The sequence below is a fragment of the Falco peregrinus genome, unplaced genomic scaffold (assembly GCF_023634155.1).
Source record: "Falco peregrinus isolate bFalPer1 unplaced genomic scaffold, bFalPer1.pri scaffold_42, whole genome shotgun sequence".
Classification (NCBI taxonomy): domain Eukaryota; kingdom Metazoa; phylum Chordata; class Aves; order Falconiformes; family Falconidae; genus Falco; species Falco peregrinus.
The window spans coordinates 388,670-410,825 of record NW_026599609.1 but is presented as its reverse complement, the minus strand read 5'-3'; the positions used below and the strand labels follow the sequence as shown (position 1 = coordinate 410,825).

Sequence of the window (22,156 nt, the reverse complement as noted above, 5' to 3'; positions counted from 1 at the left end):
GATCATGGAAAAGATCCTCCTAGAAGCTGTGCTAAGGCCGACGGTGAGCAGGGAGGTAATTCAGCACAGCCAGCATGGCTTCAACAAGGGCAAGTCTTGCCTGAGCAACCTAGTTGTCGTCCATGACCTTCTCTGACACAAGGATTGGGTTTACAGGCTTGTAGTTCTCCAGATCCTCCTTCCTGCCCATCTTGCAGGTGGGCACCACTTTGACTAACCCCCAGTCTTCTGGGGCCTCCCCAGTTAGCCAGCACCGTTGATTATCATCCCTGTGCTGAGGCAGTTGAGGAACAGACCAATGATTTTCACAGTGTTCCTGGATCACAGGTAGCATTGCCAAGGACACATTCCAAAGCACTTTGTCCTTCCTGGACATGAGGTTCAGCTGCACCAAAGGTCCTCTGGGGCTTTGGGGAGAGTGGTGGAGATGGAACACGGGTCGAGAAGGGAGAGGTTGAGGAGGAAGAAATACATCCGGGTGTTGAGCTGATGACGGCAGTGATGACGAGGCCGTTGGTTATGAGGGCAGCCAGGTCGGTGCTGTCGTGGTTTAACCCTTGCCGGCAACCAAGCACCACGCAGTCACTTGCTCACCCCTCCCTCACCCAGAGGGATCGGGATGAAAATCGGGAAGGAATGTAAAACGCAAGGATTGAGACAAGTACAACTTAATAGGCAAAGCAAAAAGCCGCGGGCACAAGCAAACAAAGCAAGGAATTCATTCCCCACTTCCCATGGGCAGGCAGGTGTTCGGCCATCCCCAGGGCAGCAGGGCTCCATCACGTGCCATGGTTACTCGGGAAGACAAACGCCATAATGCCAGATGTTCCCAACTTCCTTCTCTTCCCCCAGTTTATATACTCAGCATGACGTCATATGGTATGGAATACCTCTTTGGCTACCCTGGGTCACCTGTCCTGGCTGTGTCCCCTCCCAATATCCCGTGCCCCTCCAGCCCTCTCGCTGGCAGTGCCCAAGGAACCAAAAAGTCCTTGACTTAGTATAAACATCGCCCAGCAACAACTAAAAACATGAGTGTGCTCTCAGCATTGTTCTCACATCATAGCCCAAACAGATCATATACTGAAGAAGAAAATTAACTCTGTCCCGGTTGAAACCAGGACAGGTGCTCAGGAAGAGCCAGAAGTGCAAGAGCTGCAGCTCCCATGGGTCTCCATATGCCAGGAGGAGGAACTGGGCGATGAAGGTGCCACTGGGCATTTGCTGCCTCTGGGAATGGGGACCTATCCAATAGGGAAAAGACTGTGACAAGTTAGGGGAGATTTCTCTGAACAAACCCTCAAGCTTTCCTCATCAAAACCACACTGAAAAGGCCTTTCTGATTTTTGGAAGACCTTTGGATGTCCCTCTCATGAGCTGTGGTTGGTCTGGCTGAGGCTGTTCCAAGGAGCAAGGGACTATGCTGTGGGCTCTGCAGGTGTCTGTCCTGCCTTATGGCAAGGGGGAAAGAGGAACTTGGGGTGATCAAAGATTAAACGTTCTCATGGCATCAAAGGGCTTTCCAGCATTGTCACTCCCAGTTCACCCCACTACAGAGTGGGGTTGAGGGGACTTTTTTCTGTGTCTCCTGTTTCAATTGTCCCTGGGAAATTTACTCTTTACTTTGGAATTAGGGAAAACTGGGACCCAACAGAAGCCTAGCAGTATAGAAAGATTTCTAGGCTAAAGTAACTGCATCGCTTTTAGGATGGTTGTCATGGACGGAATCTACTCTACCACAGCTCCCTAAGCGACACACCCTGCCATCTCAGCACCTGCTGATGGGAGTAGTGGAGGGTGGAGCAAGTGGAGACCCCACAGTCAAGCTCTGCTGTGCTCCCTGCAGGAAGGGAAACTTGATGGTACCACACAGCTGATGTCACATAAGAAGCTACGAGAGGCTGTCCACTGCTGAGCCAACCATTGAGGTGATAGGACTTTCCTCAGATGAAATAATCTCCCTGTAATACCAATGCACACCTCCATGCCAAAGTTACCCACCTCCAAGGTCCTACTACACCTCCCTGGGCACAGGATACCAAACAGTAACAACAATATGAATGACTGGAGTCACTCAAGCTCCACCAAAATGTCAATACAATGAACTGGGCCAGGACTGAAATAAGTCCGGAGGTGGCGGGTGTTCTAAACCACTCAATTACCACAGTGATTCAGTGGTTCACTATCTGATAAACACCTCTGTGAACAAAGTGAGGTCAAGTGAGGACCCACTCTCTGGGAATGAAGGGACTTCTTGACCAAGGGAGTCACCTTGGGAAGGATGAGTGACATAGAACAAGGGGTGGAAAGAACACCATTGCCAAAGGAAGGAGCATTCAAGCAAGGAAGTTCTGGCCACAGCCGAAGACAAGCTGGTAAGGTCTTTCAACCCTCATACATATAAAAAAAAAAAAAAAAAACAAAACCAAAAACACCTAAAAACACAAACCAAAAAACCCCCAGCCAATAGTAAGACAAAGGTAACTGTGGTAGTGACAGATTGCAACCTCCATGTCAAACAGCCCTCAAACGCGGGCAAAACCCCGCTTGGGGAGCGTGTGCAGTCAGTGAAAGCCTTCCGTGGTGCTGCCTGAGGGTGAGCACTAACGTACCTCACGAGTGAGAAACTTGTAACCTATCCCATGTAGGTAAATGAATAAGCAACGCGCTATGAAGTGTCAAAGTGGACAATGAGGGGATAAGTGAGTGGAGACTCCATGGGAACTTCTGGGATCAGTGGATGGGCTGAACCTGTCGTTCCCCCTAGGGACGCCTATAGGGTAAGAACTTTATGCTAGCACTAACTCACGGTAGCTGTTGCTCAGTGTGTTGCTTTAAGCGTGTTTTGCAGTCAGCCTACCATTACTGGCATTCTTTGAACCTTGCTCTGTCACAAACTTGCATAATAAAAATCTTCAGCTGAAGCTCATTTCCTATAAGTCTCTGGAGATGTGAGTAGGTGTTTTAAGGGCTCTGACTCAATGATGCTGTCAGCGGGGTTCCTGGATAGGTTGGTAGAGTCACCCTCGGATACAGTGGGCTGCCAAAGCACAGGTCGTGGGCAGCTTGGTCAGACACAAGGGTCTCGTCTGTCTTTGGAAACTGCCAGGCTCATTAAAAACCAAGAGTCTGAGGAAACCCCTTGTCGTAACATGAAAGCACTGCTGCACATCTGGGCTGAAGCCCCCCAGCTGTGGCACCAGCCCAGCTCTGCCTGGCCATAAGGCAACCTGGTACCAAGTGTCCCCGAGCCCGGGGGTGCAAAGGCTTTGCTTCAGAGCAGAGACATGGCCTGGGCAAAGGAGAGCTGAGTCTTGCGCCCTCGGACTGTGCAATGAAGTGCTGAAATGGGCTCTGCAGGGCTTACTGAAGCACTGAAGACATCCTCCCTGCCCCTGCCTGCAGAACCACCAGACACACACATGCACACACGCTCTTTTAGGAGTACTTGGATCCTTTGCTGCAGTTTTCCTGGTGTCCTCTCTAGTAATGGGTTAACAAAAGTTGATACTCCTGCAGAAAACTTTTTCTAGTAAGGGAATTGCCACTGCTGGAAATAAGTGTGTCCCCCCAGGAGAGGCAAGGCCCGTGAGGGATTGCCTCATCCTGCTGCCCAGCAGGTTCCCCTGCAGCCCCAGGGACACCTGGAGGGAGCCCAGAGGGGCAGAGGAGGGAGGCAGGGAGAGCTCAAAAGCAGCCCTTGGTGGGGGGCTGCTGAGAGCTCCCTGCTGGAGAAATCTGCAGAGCCCTGGAGCCGGTAAGTGTGTGGCTGCAGGGCAATGCCTCTGCAGTTCCTAGCCGGGTCTGCAGCAGCTGGGGCCCCCCCAGCCTGTGGGACCGTGTGGGAGCCTTTTGCTGTGGAGGAGGCGAGTGTGCTGCAGAGCAGGGCTTCCCTGCTGCAGCGTGGGAGGGCCAGGGCATGTGGGCTGCCTTGTGCCAGGGCCGGCTGCAGGGCTGTGAAGGTGGCTGTGCAGGCAGGGGTGCCCAGGGCTGTCCTTGCCAGCAGGGTCCCTGCAGCCCAGGGGCCTGTGTGCTGGGGCAGGGGCTCTGCCGCCTGCCAGGGGCAGCTCTCAGCCTGCTGGGGGCTCCCGACAGCTCTGGGGGCGTATGGACCGACCCCTGATAGGGAAGGATCTCTCTGCTGTTGAGAGTGTGCCGCAAGGGTGAGCGCTGCTTACAAGTATAGGTTACCCTCAGAATATGTCTGGATGAGACTTTTCGTATCGAAGGTCAGCGCAGGGATTGCTATGATAAATCCAGGGCTCTCCTCAATCTGTGTTTTCAGTTTTCTGTTGTTGGGGGCAGGAGAGGGGAGGCAGAAATGTTAATGGAGATCTCGAGTTTGAAGATGTCCCTGAGACTGCCAGCTGTAACTCTGAGTGATGAGGAGGTCTGCCAGGAGCCTCCTGAAGTGCCCTCAGCCACTCCTCCGCCTATGAACAGCAGCAGCAGCACCTTTGCTGGAGCCATCAGGGTCGTTCTGAGCTGCCCTTCTCCCCCTGCGGACAGGACCCTGTGCCCAGCCAGTGCCCTTCAGAGAGGCACGTTTGTGCGGGGCCAGTGCACAGAGGCAGAGATGTGGTCTGTGAGCACTGACAGGGAAAGACCTGGCACAGGGAGATACGTCCCACAAGGAAAGTCTCCTGACATCCAGGATATTGCAAGGACTGATAGGAAACTTCAGACAGAATTGTTGTGGAAGGGAGAATCAGAAAGCTCTCTCTGACCATGTGCAGTGCAGACCCCTTTCTCTGAGGCATCCCCCTGGCCTGCTCTCCCCCCAGCAAAGCCTCTGCCCTCAGGGCTGGGGGTCCCGAGGCGTGAGCCACCCCCTCTGCAGCCAGAGCTCCAGCAGAGCCGCGGTGCAGCTCTGCAGCCACGTGCCCCGGTCCCTCTGCAGAGCACAGGGGCTGAGAGCAGCTGCCCGGCAGTGTTGGTGTGTGGGAGGCGGCGAGCAGAGCTGGGCAAGGGCAACGCTGCCCTCAGTGCCTGGCTCGCTCGCCCTGGACACTCTTACCTAGACCATCAGTGCAATTTTACTTCTTTCTCTGCCGTTTTGGGTTAGTTTTATTCTCTAGCTCTTGCTGTCAGGCTCTCTGGGGATGGGTGTTTCAGCTGCAGAGTCACACTCTGACCTTGTGGGTCCTCTCCTGCAGGTGTGTCCATGGGAACAAGTGTCCCAGCTTTCCTCTCAGCTGTGGGGCTGTGGGCAATGCCCTATGTGGGGCTGGGCAAGGGGCTGGTTCTCCCTGAACCTGATGCTCTTGTTAGGGCACTTGGCTACCTCCTTGAAGTTCCCTTCCAAGCAGCGAGTTGCCCTCCAGAGTGGAAACCTGTCCCCTCGCACCCATTAGTGATCTGAAAGCCCCACATAGAAGCGTAGAGTTTCTGTGATGGAGAAAACACTGTTGGGGTGGGTGAAATGAGCTGTGTATCCTTTGCTGTGGGTGGGATGCTGAGTTCTGATGAAAGTCTACAACCTTTACTGGTCTGTGGTGGGTCAGTCCGTTCTCAGCAGTGCCTTGTGGTATTTCAGGGTAACATGGGAGTGTGGCCACCATTCATCTCAGGAAGGTGCAAGCCCATAGAAACTGGGAACCTGATGGACAGACCGCCTCCCCTCACTGTGCACTCACCCACAGGCAATCCTCTTGCCTCACAGACCTCACTGTGTTCCCCCGGAGGGCAGCAAAAATGCTCTGCTTTTCTGTCATCCGAGAATAGGCAACAGGAGAGATGGGGGGGAGCTGTGAAAAAAACTCAAGCTCTCTTACAATGCCTTCACCCTTCCCGTTCCTTAGCACTGGCGCTGCAGACGCTGACCAGCCCTTCTGCGTTGGCACTGGTTTCAGAGGACAAAGTTAAACACCAGGACTGGTCCCTGCCCCCACCCACTGCTGCAGAGTGGGGCTGGCTGGTCAAGAGCCCGTGGGCAGATGCCCTGCTCTTCATCACCCACACGGCCAGCACCAAGCAGGGCTGCAGCCACACAGCTGCAGGAAGGTCTCCGAGAAAAGAGAGGGATGTCTGTGTGTGACGGGGGGATGGTCTGTGGGAAATGGCTTTGATTTTGCTTGCAGAAGTCTCCCCTAAATTATCACTGTCTTTTTCTCCTGTGACAGGACCATATGCCCAGAGGCAGCACATGTCCAACAGCAGCTCCATCACCCAGTTCCTCCTCCTGGCATTGGCAGACACGCGGGAGCTGCAGCTCTTGCACTTCTGGCTCTCCCTGGGCATCTACCTGGCTGCCCTCATGGCCAATGGCCTCATCATCATCACAGTAGTGTGCGACCACCACCTGCAAACCCCCATGTACTTCTTCCTCCTCAACCTCTCCCTCCTCGACCTAGGCTCCATCTCCACCACTCTCCCCAAAGCCATGGCCAACTCCTTCTGGGACACCAGGGACATCTCCTACCCAGGATGTGCTGCACAGCTCTTCCTGATTGTCTTTTTCCTTTCAGCGGAGTGTTCTCTCCTCACCGTCATGGCCTATGACCGCTACGTGGCCATCTGCCAGCCCCTGCACTACGGGACCCTGCTGGGCAGCAGAGCTTGTGTCCACATGGCAGCAGCTGCCTGGGCCAGTGGGTTTCTCTATGCTGCGCTGCACACGGCCAATACACTGTCACTGCCGCTCTGCCAAGGCAATGCCCTGGGACAGGTCTTCTGTGAAATCCCACAGATCCTCAAGCTCTCCTGCTCACACACCTACCTCAGGGAAGTGGGGCTAATTGTGGCTGGTGCTTCTTTATTATTTGGCTGTTTTGTTTTTATTGTTCTGTCTTACATGCAGATCTTCAGGGCTGTGCTGAGGATCCCCTCTGAGCAGGGATGGCACAAAGCCTTTTCCACGTGCCTCCCTCACCTGGCCGTGGTCTCCCTCTTTGTCAGCACTGCCACGTTTGCCTACCTGAAACCCCGCTCCATCTCCTCCCCATCCCTGGACCTGGTGGTGGCAGTTCTGTACTCGGTGGTGCCTCCAGCAGTGAACCCCCTCATCTACAGCATGAGGAACCAGGAGCTGAAGGGTGCAATGTGCAAACTGATAGCTGGATGTTCTTCTAAAGCATTAAAATGATGAATAGCATTTATAATGTAGTTCATCACAGACCCTGACTCTCTTCTGAATTTTTTGTAGTTACTTGTGGTATTTCAGTTCTGATAAAGTTGTCATCCCCATTCTAATTCCTTCTGTGATTTTCTTTTCTGAAGGTGCCCTGCTCTCTCCTCATCTAACAAAGCCAAAGGGCCATTAGGCAACTTTATTTTGGCTGGGATTCTTCCTTCCAAGGCCTTTCTGGAGCTGCAGGGACAGTTCCTCTGTCCACAGACGGAGGGGAAAAGGTTCCTGGCATGGCAGCAGTACCAGGGAACACCAGCCCTTGGCTCTCAAGTGCTGTCCTTCTTCCACTTCCACACTCTCCTTCTGACCCCATGCCTTGGTGTAAGGCCTGAGGGCTCTGGCAGCTTGGTCACCGCCGTGCTGCGTGGCAGTCCTGTGAGCGCAGGCAGGGGCAGGCAACCGGCACTCTGTGACGGTGCTGACCTCCATAAAATGCTATGGATTTGTGGAGACCACCTGAATGCAGCACTGCAACGTGCTTCCTTGAACCGAGGTCCCCGTGCCCGTTGCTCATGACGAGGGCCATCTCCGAGAGGTGCCGAGCAGGGCGCGACACCCCCGGGCTGAGGTGCTGCCAGCCTCTGGCAGGGGCAGCAGGAGGCCAGGCAGTCACTGTGCCTGCTGCAGTGCTCTGCCTCCGCACGTGCCAGGGACGGGCTCGTGCCTCTGAGCACCCCTGTGTGCGTGAGGCTGGGGTACAACCACGCCAGCAGTGCATGAGGCCAGCTGAGGTGGGGACACCTCCCAGGGCCCGGCCGTTCCTGTGTGTGACTGCAGGAACAAAGGCCACTGTCCCAGGGAGATTCATCTCACCCGCCTTGGGCAGGCTCATTGCAAGTGCCTCGGTCTGATCACGGCACCCTTTCTGGATGGTGCCCTCAAATGTGTCCGAGCAATCAGGGAGGTTCTGGGGTCCTGGGAAACGGCAGACATCCAGCCTTTGTTCAGGAAAAGCAAGAAGGACAATTGGGAGAAATACAGGCTGGTCATCCTCACCTTAGTGTCTGGGGAAATGATGGTGGAAATACTCCTGCAGCCATTTCCAGGTAATTGTGGGACATCAAAGGGATTGCTGCACCCATACGTATTGAGGCAAGAAGGGGATGGTTTGTACCTGGACCTTTGCAAGGGTTTTGACTTTTTCTCCTGCACTTTCTGTATAGGCAGATGGGTGACTTCGGGAGTGAAGAAATGGAGGATACTGTGGGTGGAAGTTGGCTGGGGGCTTGTGGCTATGTCTCGAGCTAGCTCAACAGCGTCAGGGAGCGAAACCCGACCTTGGGAGAGAGACACAGTTATGCTTGTTGGAAGGAAGCCATGGGAGCAAGAGGAGAAACTTGAAGATAGAGAGTGGTCTGCAGAGCTTGTGGCCTTGTAGATAAAGGGAGTTGCTGAGCTGCTGTGTCTGTAATAGAAAAAGAGCCCAGAGTGGAAAATTGCTGAGCACAATTACAGGCTGACACGTCAGCCCCCTGCAAAGGTATAAAAGGCTTGCTTGATTATTGATTAATAAAGTGTCTTCGAGGTGTCTTCAGGTGTCTTTGTGCCTTCGATCCTCTCCCAGAGTCGGTGCATCATACGCCACAGGGGCTCAAGACCAAATGTCACCAGTGGTCAAGTCCTCCTGGTGGCCACTGACTAGTGGCATCTTCCAGTGCAAGCAGTTGGGCCAACTGTGTTGAATGTCTTTATTGTCTCCCAGTACAAGTTGACACAGTGGCTTTTCAGACCCTTCTGTGGATGATGCCAAAGTGGGCAGAGCCCTTGAGCGATGCTAACCAGTTCACCCTGCCTTGAGCAGGAAGGCTGGACAAGGGCATTTACAGGGGCCTCTCCCAACCTGAGATATTCTAGGACTCATTGACTCACTTCCCTGGAGAGCTCAGTTGGGATGGGATAGCAGGGGGAAGAAGGGAAAACAGAGGCGCAGAAGCAGAGACAAAACATGGTCCAGTAGAAACAAAGCAGTTCCTCTGGGGAATGTTCTCTCAGCCAAATGGTAGGTAGGAAATCCATGAGATAAATTGGCTGACAGAAGCTTCCCTTTATCTGCTGGGTGCTGGGCCACGGGGAGGGTGACGGCTGAGGACGGTATCTCGTGGTGAGTTGTGTCCCAGGGACTCACATTCCAGCAGGAAGCCAATGGCTGTGACGGGGGCAGTGAGGCCAGTTCTGCCTGCGGAGGGGACAGGCCACCAGCAGCAATGTGCCTGGGAAAGGGGCGGTGAGGTCACCTCTGCCTGACACAGCGCGTAGGGCAGCCCCTGACTCATGGCTGGGACACGTGCTGTTAAGCTCCATCTGCCCGTGTCTCGGGCAGGCCAGCAGAACCAAGGGGCTTCTTTCTTGCTTGTCACGTCGCTGCTGCCTGAGAACATGACAGCACCGCAGCAGGCACACCGCTTGCTCATGTCTATGCGAGAAGCTGAAAGGCTCGCAGCCTTGGAAGAGCGTGATGAGGCCGTGGCATGGTCAGGGGAAAGGCCACAAGGAGGGTGACGGGTCGGGATGCCCGCCTGAAGGGTGGTTTCCCAGGTGGTGGAGCTTTCCTTGGAGGTAGGGAAGAGCAGGAGGGAGAAGCACTGCCACCCAGTGCAGCTGGGAAAGTGGAGACTGGAGGTCAGGAGGAGGAAATGTCTCTCAGGGGCTTGTGCTGTGGGGGGAGACGTCGTCCAGAAGGAGTATGAGATCAGTCCATGTCTGTGTGTTTGCAGGAACAGCGTGTGAGGGTGGGCAGACATCAGTGCATGTGTGGCAAGGGCAGGGTGAGAGCAAGGTGGGGAAGCCAGATGGGTGCCTGTGGCCTGCCGGGGAAAAGCAGCAGCCGTGGGACAGCGTAGGACAACGTGAGACAGAAGGCAAAGGGCACGGGCAAGGCTGGAAGTCACCAAGAGAACCCAAGGGTTGTCCCCTTGCGTACGGCCATTGCCTGTGCCGTACAGAGTGCAGTTTATGGCACCTGCAGTGTCCTTGGCCATCTCTTCCTTTCCTGTGGATCTCTTTGTCACTGCCTTCCCCAGTTCAGCAGCCCCTCGCCAAGGAATAAACCACCCAGCAGAAGAGTGAAACCCAGTGGGTCTCTCTGTAAGGGGTGGTTGATTCTGCCTGTATCTCCGCAGGTAAGTTGTTCCCCACCGACTGTTCTCCAGTGTCTCAGTCAGTCATATCAGGAAAAATCCCTCCCCGTGTACATCTACCCGACCACCTTGGTGGTAATGCTTTTTGTGCTACAGGGCACATATCCAGCACCACCCAGTGCCCAGTGGAACGTTCCAGTACCTACTGCTAGGTAGTTCTGACAGCTTCATGAAATGCATTGAGCAATCACAATGTGGGTAGGGCCCCACAAAGACCAGAGTTCCATTTTGGTGTGTCTCGGCTTCATTTTAGTGACACACTTCACACTGAGTGTGGATTCAGTATTGCCCAGGTCTGGAGGTCAGTCTCGTTCCAATGAGTGTATTTTGGTCTTAGCCACAGTTACTCCCACGAGTCCCCAATGGGATGGGGATACCAGCTACAGGCATTCCTGCATGAGGACATTTAGGGAAATGGGTACCTACCCAACAATCACTCCTCCTAACAGCATTTATCGATTCTTCAACAATTTTCAAATGAGTATTCCATGTCCATGACTCCTCCTGATCCCACCCAAGCTGAGGATTTAGCATACCACATCACAGGCCAAATTCTATACATCTGTAAAACATGTTTCAACATATATCTACAAAGGAGAGACAAGTAGCAGGCTCCAGCTTCCCTGTAGACAGCCCAGTCTTATCTGGGGTCGCATTTCAGTCATTCACTTATACGCTGTCTGGCAATAATGCAAGATACCGAACCTAGAACTTCATGATTCTGGAGGTAGTTTCAAGCATAAAGGTTTTTCTTGCTTGACAGTCCATTCTGGTGATGTGGCTGCTTAAACCCTGCTATGGCACGTCCATGGAGTGACTCCTTCAGGCTTGACAGCAGCGTAGGAGCTGAGCAAAATCTGGAAAGGTCCTTTCACTTCTCTTCAACGGTTCATCCAACCACGTTCTAAGATACACACAATCTCTGGGTCGGTAGTGATGTACAGGCACGTCCAGGGACAGATCTGCGCTCACAGTGACGTACCTCTGGAGAGAGGACAGGACCTTTCATAGAGACTGAACATACTCTTTTAAGCCATGTTTCCCTTCTATTATTTTGGGATTCACTCCCATTTCTGTCACCTGGCAAGGTTTACCATGTATCCTTTCCAAAGGACTAAGTCTCTCCTTCCGTTTACGCTGGATCCTGTATCTGTAGCAATGCTGAGGGAAAAGCATCTGACTGCTCTCTCTGAGGTTCTTGTCAGATTTTACTCATCTGTCCTTTCAGGCTTTGCTTCATTCTTTCTACTTTCCCGCTTGATTGAGGTCTCCATGGAGTGTGGAGATCCCATTTTACCCCTCCTAGTTTAGCTAAAAGGTGAAGGGCTTCTACTACCAAGTGTCGACCCCTACCCAAAGAAAGTCCTATGGGTACCCCAATCTCAGTATAATCTCTGAACTTACACTTACGATATTTCTTATTGGTGCGACAAGGGAAAGCTTCCAGCCAGCCTGAAAAAGCATCTGCCATTACTAAAAGGTACGGATACCCATTTTGCTGCAGTAACTTGGAAAAAGTCTAATTGCCAGTAATCCCCTGGGCTTTGTCAGCCCTGGGAAAATCATTGGGCTAGGTGAGGTTATTCTTCAGGTACAACTCAGGCTTCTTCTCTCTGCTTTTTGTTTTCCCAGTCATGGTACATTTAGAACTTGCCCTTTCAAGGCTTCTACCAAACTCTCAATTCCCCAGAGAGTTTCGTGGTGCTTCCTTTTAACCAATTCACACATAATTTCCTCTGTAAATGTTAGTTGATGCGAAGGAGTCACCCATCATCCGTGATTTGGGTTGCCTTCAGTATATTAGCCAACTGATTGTTTTCTGGTGGATCCTGTGGGCTCTTAGGTCCTAATTTCTGCCGTTTCTCTGGCAGGACTAGCAATATTTGACTTTCAGCTGCTTCTTTCCTTGCTTGATCTGCCACTTGCTGTCCTATATGCACCGCGCTATCTCCAAGGTGCTGCACTTTACAATGCATAATTGCCAGCACCCTGGGTCAACTGGTCACCTGAAATGATTGTTGGGTCTTTGCCTCATAATTTGACGGGGGATCCTTGAGAGGTTCAGAGTCCTCTTTCTTTCTTTCTTTCCAACAGCCCCATCGGCACGGTCTATTCCAAAGGCAAATTTCAAATATGTCCATACCTTAAAAAAGCCTTGTCTGTTCATAATAATCCCAGTGCCCTTAGTAAGGCTGTGAGTTCTGCCTCTTGGGCCCACGTGTCAGATGAGAGGGCTTTGGCTTCTCTTCTCTCTCTGATAGTTACCACCACATGTCCTGCTCTTTGGGTCCCATTTCGCACAAAACTACTACCACCTACAAATAAGTCCCAGTCTCCATTTTCTGTTGGCGTGCCTTTTAATTCCACTCGGCTAGAATATACCTCTGCCATTGTCTTTAAACAATCATGAGTTGGTTCTTCTTTTCCACTGAGATCATGTCATTTTTGCCCAGGTGTCAGTTCCTGGGCCTCTTGCATCGGTAATACTGTAGCTGCCACCGTGCGCGGACAGGTTGGCCGTCCTTTACTGACACTGTCCAGCTGTTTGGAAAAGCTCCCCACGGCTCTGCTCCATGGTTCCAGGCTCTGGGCCAACACTCCTAAGGCAACGTGTCACCTTTCATGCACAAAGAGTTCCAATGGGTTTTCTAGATTTGGGAGGCCTAGAGCTGGAGCACTCATTCCAGTCCGTTTCCATTCCGTAAAGGCATCTCTGCACTCCTGAGTCCAGACAAGGAGGTTTCCCTTTCCTCCGACACCTTCATATAAAAGCTTGGCAATGAGTCCCAAATTCGTTATCCGTAAGTGACACCACCCGGCCATTCCCAGGGATGCTCTGAGCTCTTGTTTTCATTTGGCTTCTGGGATTTGACAAATGGCCCTTTTCCTCCAGCTCCAAGACTCTGCTGGCCCAGGCAAATTGTAAATCCCCAATTGGTTGCTTCTTCTGGGGTGGTCTCTGCCTTTTCCCAGGGTACTTTGTACCCTGCTAGCCCCCAAAGTTTAGGAGGTCCTTGTTATAGAATCTTCTTTACTACTGGTTGCTAGCAGTATGTCACCTACCTATTGCAGCAAGGCGACATTTTCCTACCTCTTTTGCCAGCTTTCCAACTCACTGGCTAATTGATTTCCAAAGACTGTAGGACTATTTTTAACTCCTTGCAGTCATACAGCCCTGCACAGCTGGGTTTCTCGACCAGTTTCAGGGCTTTCCCATTTGAAACCAACCGACTGGTGACTGGCAGCAGCCAGCACAAGGCAGAAGAACGCATCTTCCATCTCATACAGTAAACCATTCCTCATTCTCCTTCAGGGTGGTCAGGAGGGCATACGGGTGTGCTACTGCCTCATGGACATCTTGCACAGTTGGATTTATAGCTCTTGAATCTTGCACCAGTTTGTATTCTTCTGAATTTGGCTTCCTGACAGGTAATACTGGAGTGTTATGTTCTGATTGGCATTCTCTTAGTAACCCCAAATCTGTGATTTGTTCAATTAAGGACTGCAACCCTGTCCTGACTTGTAGTTTAACTGGGTACAGCTTTTGACTTGCTGGTCTGCCATTTGGCTTCCACTGGACGATTACTGGTTCCCCTGCTTGGGGTTGCCCTGGTGTTCCTGAAGCCCATACAAGAGGTATTGCAGCATTTGTAACTGCTTCTGGTATCTGCTGTAGCTCGGCTTCCTTCTGCAACATAAAAACGTGGGCATCCAAATCTTTATAGTCAGGAATATGGTTCCTTTGAGGAAGCCCAGGTGGCACCTCAGGTAGATTTGGTTTCTGTCAACCAGCAACTGAATGCCAGCCCTGCAGTGCGTCACGGTCTGACCCAAGTTCATCCAGCTGGTCCATGAACAGGAAGCCCATCACAGTGGGGGTTCCAATCACCTGGCTACTCCCACACTCCACTGGTACTTATTCCAACAATCCTTTGCTCAGCCCCGTGAAGATACCATCAAAGAACCAGTGCATGGTTCTCACAGTGTTCCTGGATCACAGCATATGCAAACTGAAGCACATTTTCAGCAGCACCATGTCCTCCTGGAGGTCAGCCTGCCCTCCCCCACAGGCCTTCTGGGGCCTCAGCAGCACTGCAGCTAGCCAAGCCTTCTTCTGCCAGGGCTGCAGAGCCCAGCACTGCTTTTCTGGCCTTGCAGAGGGCAGGGCTTCCTCTGCTGGTGCACTTAGATTGCCACCGCCACCCACTCCAGCGGGTCTCTGGTCTCCAGCACAGCACGGGCACACGCTGGCTCGGGGGCGCTTGGTACCAGCTTTGCCCGAGAGAAGCCTGAGCTTGGCCCCAGCGCTACGGCTGAGGTGCTGCAGCCCAGAAGCGCACCGATGGCTTGGGACTGGGGCTCAGGCAGGAGGAGCTGGACTTCCACATGCTGTCATTGTGCTGGATATTGACGGAGTAAATCATGATATTGATGAAATAAATCATGACGGGTGGTGGGACGGGTCACAGTGGTGCGGCAGGGAAAGGTGTGAGCTTTTCACGAGGGACAGGCCAGGAAGCTGAGGAGGGGATGCCCTCCGTGTGCAGGCACTTGTTGCACGTGCGGATCTCCTCTCCGGGGTGTGCAGCAGGTTGGGTGAGCCCTTGCAGGAGAGTGTCAGCGAGAGGCCGGTTAGTGTGCCATCCTGGTGGGAGACACAGCACCCGCACTCAGGGTACGGCAGCGGAGAAAGGCTTATCTAAGCAAGCCAAGGAAGTCTGCAGGTCCATGATCCCAGCTCTTATTGGGGACTTCATGACCCTGACGCCTTCTGGAAGGGGAGCACAGCAGGATACACCCTGTCCAGCTGGTGTCGGGGGTCTCTTGAGACAAATTCTTTGCACAGGTGTCAGGCCAACAAAGGTGACGCTCACCTGAATCTGGTCCTTGCCAAACAGGCAGTGCTGCTGAGGGATGTGAAAACCAGTGTCAGCCCCGGCTGTAGTGCTCATGAAATAGGGGGAGAAGACTTTAGCCTCTTCAGGGGACTTGTAGTGGTAGTCCCATGGGCAGCAGCACTCAAGGACAGCAGAGCTGTGTACGGCTGGTCATTCAGGAAAGCATTTTCCAAGCGGAACTGTCCATACCGAGGAGCAGGAAATCAAGCAGACATGCCTAGAGAGATCCTTGGCTAAAGAAGGAATTCCTCAAGAATCTCCAGAGAGAAAAGGAAGCATCCTGGAGGTGGATACAAGGGCTCAAAGAGGAATTTAGAAATAGGGATGTCTTCAGGGAAGCCAAAGCCTGCTTAGTATGGGGTCTTGCAAGATGTTCAAGGGCATCAAGAGGATCTGTCACTACTTGCAGAACAGTTTAAGAAATAAACGAAGCCCCTGTGTGGCCACTGCTGAGCTTAGTAAGAGCAGGTCTAGATAAAACTGAACATCCTCCAGGTCCTCTTTGCCTTAGTCTTCCCCAGCATCGTGTCCCAAAGCTTTGTGCCTGAAGGCAGGACTCTGGAGGGAACCAGCCAAGTGTGGATGGGGATCATGTCAGGAGTCATTTGACCAAATTCAATGCTTCCCACTCCAGGGAGGTGGAGGGGCGGCATCCCAGGGAGCTGTGTGAGCAGGCCGATGTCCCAGTGAGGCCATTCTCCATCCCCACTGGAAGGTCATAGAGACTGGAGGAACTTCCTCTTGACTGGAAGCACCCATGAATCTCGTGATACCCAAGAAGGACAAATTGAAAGTCCTGCCCCTAAAGTGGACCGAGGCCCTGCGATGACACAGGGCAGGGACTGCCTGGCTGGGTCCTTGGTTTGCATTCGGCAAACTAGGAGCCATCAGGAAAGGTGACCAACAGCCTCCTGGGCTGTATGACCAGGAGCACAGCCACGGCAAGTCATTCCCCCCCTCTGCTTCCCACTTGTTTCCCCACATCTAGAGTACTTGTCTAGCTTTGGTGCTCCACAATAGCAGAGAGACATTGGCACGCTGGAGCCATTTCAGTAAAGAATCACAGAGATGGTCAAGGCTGGAGCACGTGCCCTGTTAGATCAGGCTGAGGGAGCTGGGCTGGTCCACCCTGGAGAATGGAGGGCTTTTGTGGGAGGATGTAAGAGCCTTGCGTTGCCTATGGCAAGGTTTCCAAGAACTCACTGTGGTACAAGGCAGGAGCACAGGAAGCAATGGACTGAAGCAAGAGCGCTGTCCTCCTTCTTCACCTTCAGCCTTTAGCTCGGGGAACCACAGGCTGCACAGACCCCCAGTGGTGAGGGGTGTGCCATCAGTTCGAGTCCTCTTGGGTGACATTTCTGGCACCTGAGCGGGTAACTATCCAGGTGGATTTTCCAAGGGTAAATCCTGCCTCGTCAACCTGACAGCCTGCAGTTGTGCGTGAGGAGCTCCACAGTGGATGTCATTTCCCTCAGCTTTACAAATGTCTTCCCATGGTCTTCATCAGTGTTCTGCCCAAGCGAGGCCATGAACCTCTGGGTGTGAACAGAAAGAGATGGGTAAGATACCAGCTGGATGGTCAGGCTGAGAGAGCAGTGGGGAAGGGCTCACACCCCACCTGGAGGCCACTGGGACATACTGGGGCAGTGTGGGCACCACAGGGGACTCTCCTGCTTACAGTTTAAGAGCTGTAAAGATAATCCAGTGGAGGCAACTCTCACAGTGTCTGTCGGTGGCACCAAACTGAGAGGACCATCCCTGTGCCCTAGGGATGCCATGGAGGGGAACCCTGGCAGGTGGGGTGGCCGCCCTGTCAGGAGCTGCACAGATGCAGGAAGGACCAAGGGCAGAGCCTGCACCTCCCTCGGGTGGACTAACACCCTGCAGCTGCAGGGCCTGGGACCTGCCTGGCTGGGCAGTGTCTGTGCAGAAAAGGCCCTGGTGGTGCTGGGGGACAGAAGGCAAAACACAATCCCAGCCCGTGACCTGGTAGCAGAGGCAGCCAGCCGTGCCCTGGAGCGTATGAAGAGGTGCCTTGACAAGGGAGTGCGGGAAGTGATTGTGTCTCCGTGCTCATCCCTCATTAGACCCCCTGTCCATGACTGTGTTCATTTTTGGGCCCTGACTGGGGAGGGAAGGAGGGAGGGAGCGGCTGGGTGGCTGCTGGGCTTTTGGCCAGAGACAGCCCATTACAGCAAGGAAGGTGTGTATGTGGGAGGGAGTTGAGGAAGGAAGGGAGGCAACAGAATGTCCCCAGGACTTGGAGGGCCATGGAGTCATTTCATTGGCCACCCCATTCAGAATGAAGCTGGGAAGTGAGCCTGAAATTCAGAACCAACAAGGTCCATAGACAGGCCAGGCTGTTCCTGTGGTTGTGCCTGGAGACCCGCACACCTACAGCACAGGTTGTGCTGGGGCTGAATCTCCTGCCTGGCTTCAATGGCCTCCCGAAGCCATGGACAAAGCTTTGGGTGGAGGCCCCAGGTGAGGCTGGTCAGGGCCAGGAAGGCCTAGGGATGCTCTCAGGGCCCTGCCCCCATGGGATCCCACCTGCCAGTGCCCTCAGCAGGCCAGGTTCTCCTTCCCTCCTGTCCTGGGCTGTGCTCTGCTGCTCTCCTTCCCCACTTACCTGGGCATCGGGGACTCCACAACTTCACAGTGACTACAACCAAGGTGGCACTGGTCTTCAAATCCCTGAGCAGATTGTTGTCTTTGGGGAGACCCAGGTGCAGGTGAGCATCAGAGTGGGCAACCTGTTTGGTCTGAGGAACTTGCCCACAAGCCCCTGGACTCTTGGCATCCTTGCTTACCTGTCCTGTCAACACCAAGGAGACTGATTCCCCCAGAATAAACCAGATTATCTCACCCATTGTTTCTCCTGCCATAGTATCTCACAAACCAAACATTTTTTTAATTGGCAATAAATTAATCTTTGCCAAGACCTCACATCTCTGGACATGAAAAGAATCATTAAGAGATCTCTTTTTCTTTATCTTTGCCATGAGCATTGCTGGTTTATTTTTTTCCTTTGTCCTGTTGAGTCAGTGCAGCGAATGAGCAGCTGAATGTTTGTCTCACCACTGGCCAAGGTTAACCCACCACAGGACCACATCAGGACTGCTGAGCCCACAACAAGGCTCCCCAGCACAAGAGAGACCCTGACACATCACAGCAAGTCCTGCAGAGGCCAGAAGGATGGTTAGGACCTGGAGCATATTATGGGCAATTGGAGGCTGAGAGAGCAAGAGTATTATTTGAGAAATTGTTCTGAATGAAAGACTGGAGCGCTGGACCCAGGCCAGCTGGTGGGATCTCAATCAATATTTGTTAGAACACCATGCCATGAGAACATGATCTTGTTGGAGGTGTCTGACAATGGCCTTCCCTGAGAGACCAACTGTGGCAAGAGCTATGGGACTTGTGTGTAACAAGTGTCAGTAGGAAGGTGGCTCCCTTTATATTTAGAAATGGTGATGGAGTTGGGTATCACTGGGCAACGGAGGAGGACAGAGGTGACCATGCAGCAGTGGTCCCTAATGAGGGCTGGGGTATATGACCAGGCTTGGAAATGAGCAGTGTTTGGGAATTTGTGGGGAAAATTTCCCTTCTGCAGCTTTCTGAGGGTGTGCAGGGAACACGGCACAGATCTGGCCCCTCAGTCCCGCTCCTTTGGTGCCTTGCTTGCTTCACCATGACCCCTGGGTCTGCACCAGGACCACCCTGCTGTGTGCCCCCACCCTGCACACCCACACAGCTGAGCTCTCACTGGTGTTTCCCTCTCCCTGGCCCTTCCCAGCCCAGCCCCTCCCCAGCTCTGCCCACCTCCCCTGCCCTCTCCCCAGCCCAGGCAGACACAGCAGCCCACGCGGGGCTGGCCCCATGCAATTGCCCACCCAAAGGGGGCTGCAGAGCTCTGGGCACTCACCCCATGGCCATAGACCATCACAAGGGCACAGGAGATGCTGGTGGGCAGAGAGGGGTCTCCTCCTGCCAGTCAGCCCCAGGGCTGGCACCAGCCATGGCATGAGGACACAGAGGCCATTGCCTCCCTCTGTCTGCTGCTCCTCTCTCACAGGGACCCTGATTGCCCACTCCTGGCAGCCCCTCGGGGCCAGTCCCTGTCCCCAGCACCAGGCTGCTGGCCTGGGGGCTCCCCAGGCACCTCCTGCTGCACCAGGGACACAGCAGCCTGCCCCAGCTGGGGCATCCACAGAGACACCTGCTCTTGCCCAGGGATGTGGTCTCAGGCATGGCCCTGAGCAGGCGGTGCTGCTGTGCAGGGCAGCGGTGCCTGAAAGCCCAGGGAGATGGTCCCAGGCACATCCCTCTTGGTCACCCACCATTCCCATGGGCACTGGGCCCCCACACGCCAAGGCTCAACACAGGCCCATGCCCTAACGCCTTGCCCCATGCCCTCCTCCCCTGAGCCATGGAGAACCCAAGATCAGAGACGTTGTTCAGGAAACAATTCCTGCAGCTTGTTCCTCAGCTTGGTTTGGAATTAGTGCCAAAAGTCCAAACACTGGAACTGAGAAATCCTCCTTTTATTACAGAGATGTGAGCCAGGAGTCAAGGTTAATTGTCCACCCACGCACATGTACAAAGAACACCAGGTCAGACAGGCTGGGTTCCCACGTGCAACAGATTCAGACATTTCTAGAAAAACAGGATTGTCACAAATAGAATGCTAAACGCACTGGAGTTTCCAGAAATGAAGTGGAAATGCCTTGTGAAGGGACATGGATAATTTGTTGCTTCTGAGATACACCTGACTGCATCAGCTTCTTCAGTGCGTCCTTCAGCTCCTGGTTCCTCATGCTGTAGATGAGGGGGTTCACTGCTGGAGGCACCACCGAGTACAGGACTGCCACCACCAGGTCCAGGGATGGGGAGGAGATGGAGGGGGGCTTCAGGTGGGCAAATATGGCAGTGCTGAGAAAGAGGGAGACCACGGCCAGGTGAGGGAGGCACGTGGAAAAGGCTTTGTGCCGTCCCTGCTCAGAGGGGATCCTCAGCACAGCCCTGAAGATCTGAACGTAGGACGGAACAATGAAAACGAAACATCCACAGACTAAACAGGAACTAGCCACAATAAGCCCCACTTCCCTGAGGTAGGTGTGTGAGCAGGAGAGCTTGAGGATCTGTGGGATTTCACAGAAGACCTGTCCCAGGGCATTGCCTTGGCAGAGCGGCAGTGACAGTGTATTGGCCGTGTGCAGCGCAGCATAGAGAAACCCACTGTCCCAGGCAGCTGCTGCCATGTGGACACAAGCTCTGCTGCCCAGCAGGGTCCCGTAGTGCAGGGGCTGGCAGATGGCCACGTAGCGGTCATAGGCCATGACGGTGAGGAGAGAACACTCCGCTGAAAGGAAAAAGACAATCAGGAAGAGCTGTGCCGCACATCCTGAGTAGGAGATGTCCCTGGTGTCCCAGAGGGAGTTGGCCATGGCTTTGGGGAGAGTGGTGGAGATGGAGCCCAGGTCGAGGAGGGAGAGGCTGAGGAGGAAGAAGTACATGGGGGTGTGCAGGTGGTGGTCGCACACTATGGCAGTGATGATGAGTCCGTTGGCCATGAGGGCAGCCAGGTAGATGCCCAGGGAGAGCCAGAAGTGCAAGAGCTGCAGCTCCCGCGTGTCTGCCAATGCCAGGAGGAGGAACTGGGTGATGGAGCTGCTGTTGGACATCTGCTGCCTCTGGGCATGGGGAGCTGCTCAAGGAGGAAAGATAGCAAGATGTCAGAGGATAATTCTGTGAGCCAATTGAAAGCTGTTTCTCCTAGATGCGCCCCCGGTGCCCCATGTCCCCCCCTCTGCCGTTTCCTAGGAGAGCTCCCTTCCCTGAGGCAAAAAAGAGTTAAGATGATGGGATTATCCAGCGCGTGTTTCTCTTATGTGCCTTTCCCAGGGCATCAAAGGCTTCCCAAGCACATGCATGCAGTGGGGTTTTCAGTACCAGTGGTACGTTTCCCACAGTAGGAAGTGCCACCAGAATGGGTTGTCCTGAGAAGTGAGCTGGGTTCTTTAAATCATTTGGTCCCTTTAATGAAGGAATCAAGGAAGGAGCCGTTGGGCAAAAAGCGGTTATTTTGGGGCATCCGTTTACCCCCCTTCTATCATTTACAGCTTTAACAGCTTCCCACAAGCGGACATCCCAATTTCCCTCATGAGGTTTCAAAAGTCGTTTTAAGAGACCATTGGTCCTTTCTACAGTTCCATTAGCTTGCGGATAATACGGGGTATGAAATACCCATTTAATCCCTTTGCTTCGTGCCCAATCCTGTACAATTCCGGCAGTAAAGTGAGAACCGTTATCAGATTGTATTTCTTGTGGCTCTGGAAAAGTTCCAAACCATTCATGCAGCGCTTTCACCGTGTTCTCCCCCGTAGCCCTGTTAAAGGCTTCTACTTGGACTAGTCCTGATGTTATTTCCACTCCCACCAGCACAAAATGTTTTCCTCCCGATCTCTTAAAGGGGCCAATAAAATCCACCTGCCAGGCATCCCACAAGCCTTTACCCTCCCTCAAATGCAGAGGGTCATCCTCTAAAGGGTGCTTTTCAAGTCGTCTTCGACATTGTTTGCAGGCTGATATACAGGTTTTACACATATCTCTGGTGACGGGCCAGCCTCAGGCAAGGGGCTTCATGATACAGATCTTTAGCTCCTGTGTGTTTGCGTTTTACATGCAACCATTCTAACAGGCGTTCCCAGTCTTCTACAGTCTGGTCCTTCTGTACAGGAGCTAGCCTTGCTAACTCATCAGCCCGGTTATTCCATTCTCCTGCTGACCCCCCATCTATCTGATGGGAAGCTACCCAACCTACAGCAAAGTTCCCTTGGCTAGCAATACTTGAGATGTCTTGCCATTTTTCCTTTTGCCACACTGGAATCTTATTAACCTGCCATTCGTTTTGCTCCCAGAAAGGAAGCCATTCGGTACATCCCTTAAACACAGCATAAGGATCAGTATAAATGTAAACAGGAGAAGCAGTT

The 22,156-nt window shown here is 53.2% G+C and overlaps 2 protein-coding genes across 2 annotated transcripts; one reads left to right on the top strand and one right to left on the bottom strand.

The window, feature by feature from the left end:
- Positions 1 to 6,145: 6,145 nt before the first annotated feature.
- Positions 6,146 to 7,084, top strand: LOC129783455 (olfactory receptor 14A16-like). Its single transcript, XM_055793420.1, has one exon. The coding sequence runs from the start codon at positions 6,146 to 6,148 to the stop codon at positions 7,082 to 7,084; it is 939 nt and encodes a 312-aa protein (XP_055649395.1).
- An 8,130-nt stretch (positions 7,085 to 15,214) lies between these two features.
- On the bottom strand, positions 15,215 to 20,863 carry LOC129783454 (olfactory receptor 14C36-like). The gene is made up of 3 exons (XM_055793419.1): positions 19,929 to 20,863; positions 16,646 to 16,742; positions 15,215 to 15,343 (listed from the first exon to the last, which is right to left on the bottom strand). The coding sequence occupies exons 1-3, from the start codon at positions 20,846 to 20,848 to the stop codon at positions 15,215 to 15,217; spliced, it is 1,146 nt and encodes a 381-aa protein (XP_055649394.1). The 5' UTR covers positions 20,849 to 20,863.
- Positions 20,864 to 22,156: the final 1,293 nt, after the last annotated feature.

What these genes read in the sequence shown, in the direction of transcription:
- LOC129783454 (XM_055793419.1), bottom strand. Translation starts at nt 20,848, where the DNA reads ATGTCCAACAGCAGCTCCATCACCCAGTTCCTCCTCCTGGCATTGGCA. An exon ending in AAGCTGATGCAGTCAGGTGT is followed by an intron (nt 16,743 to 19,928) that starts ATCTCAGAAGCA and finishes TCTCAGCCTGAC; the next exon opens with CATCCAGCTGGTATCTTACC. An exon ending in AAGACCATGGGAAGACATTT is followed by an intron (nt 15,344 to 16,645) that starts GTAAAGCTGAGG and finishes CGGTATGGACAG; the next exon opens with TTCCGCTTGGAAAATGCTTT.
- LOC129783455 (XM_055793420.1), top strand. Translation starts at nt 6,146, where the DNA reads ATGTCCAACAGCAGCTCCATCACCCAGTTCCTCCTCCTGGCATTGGCA.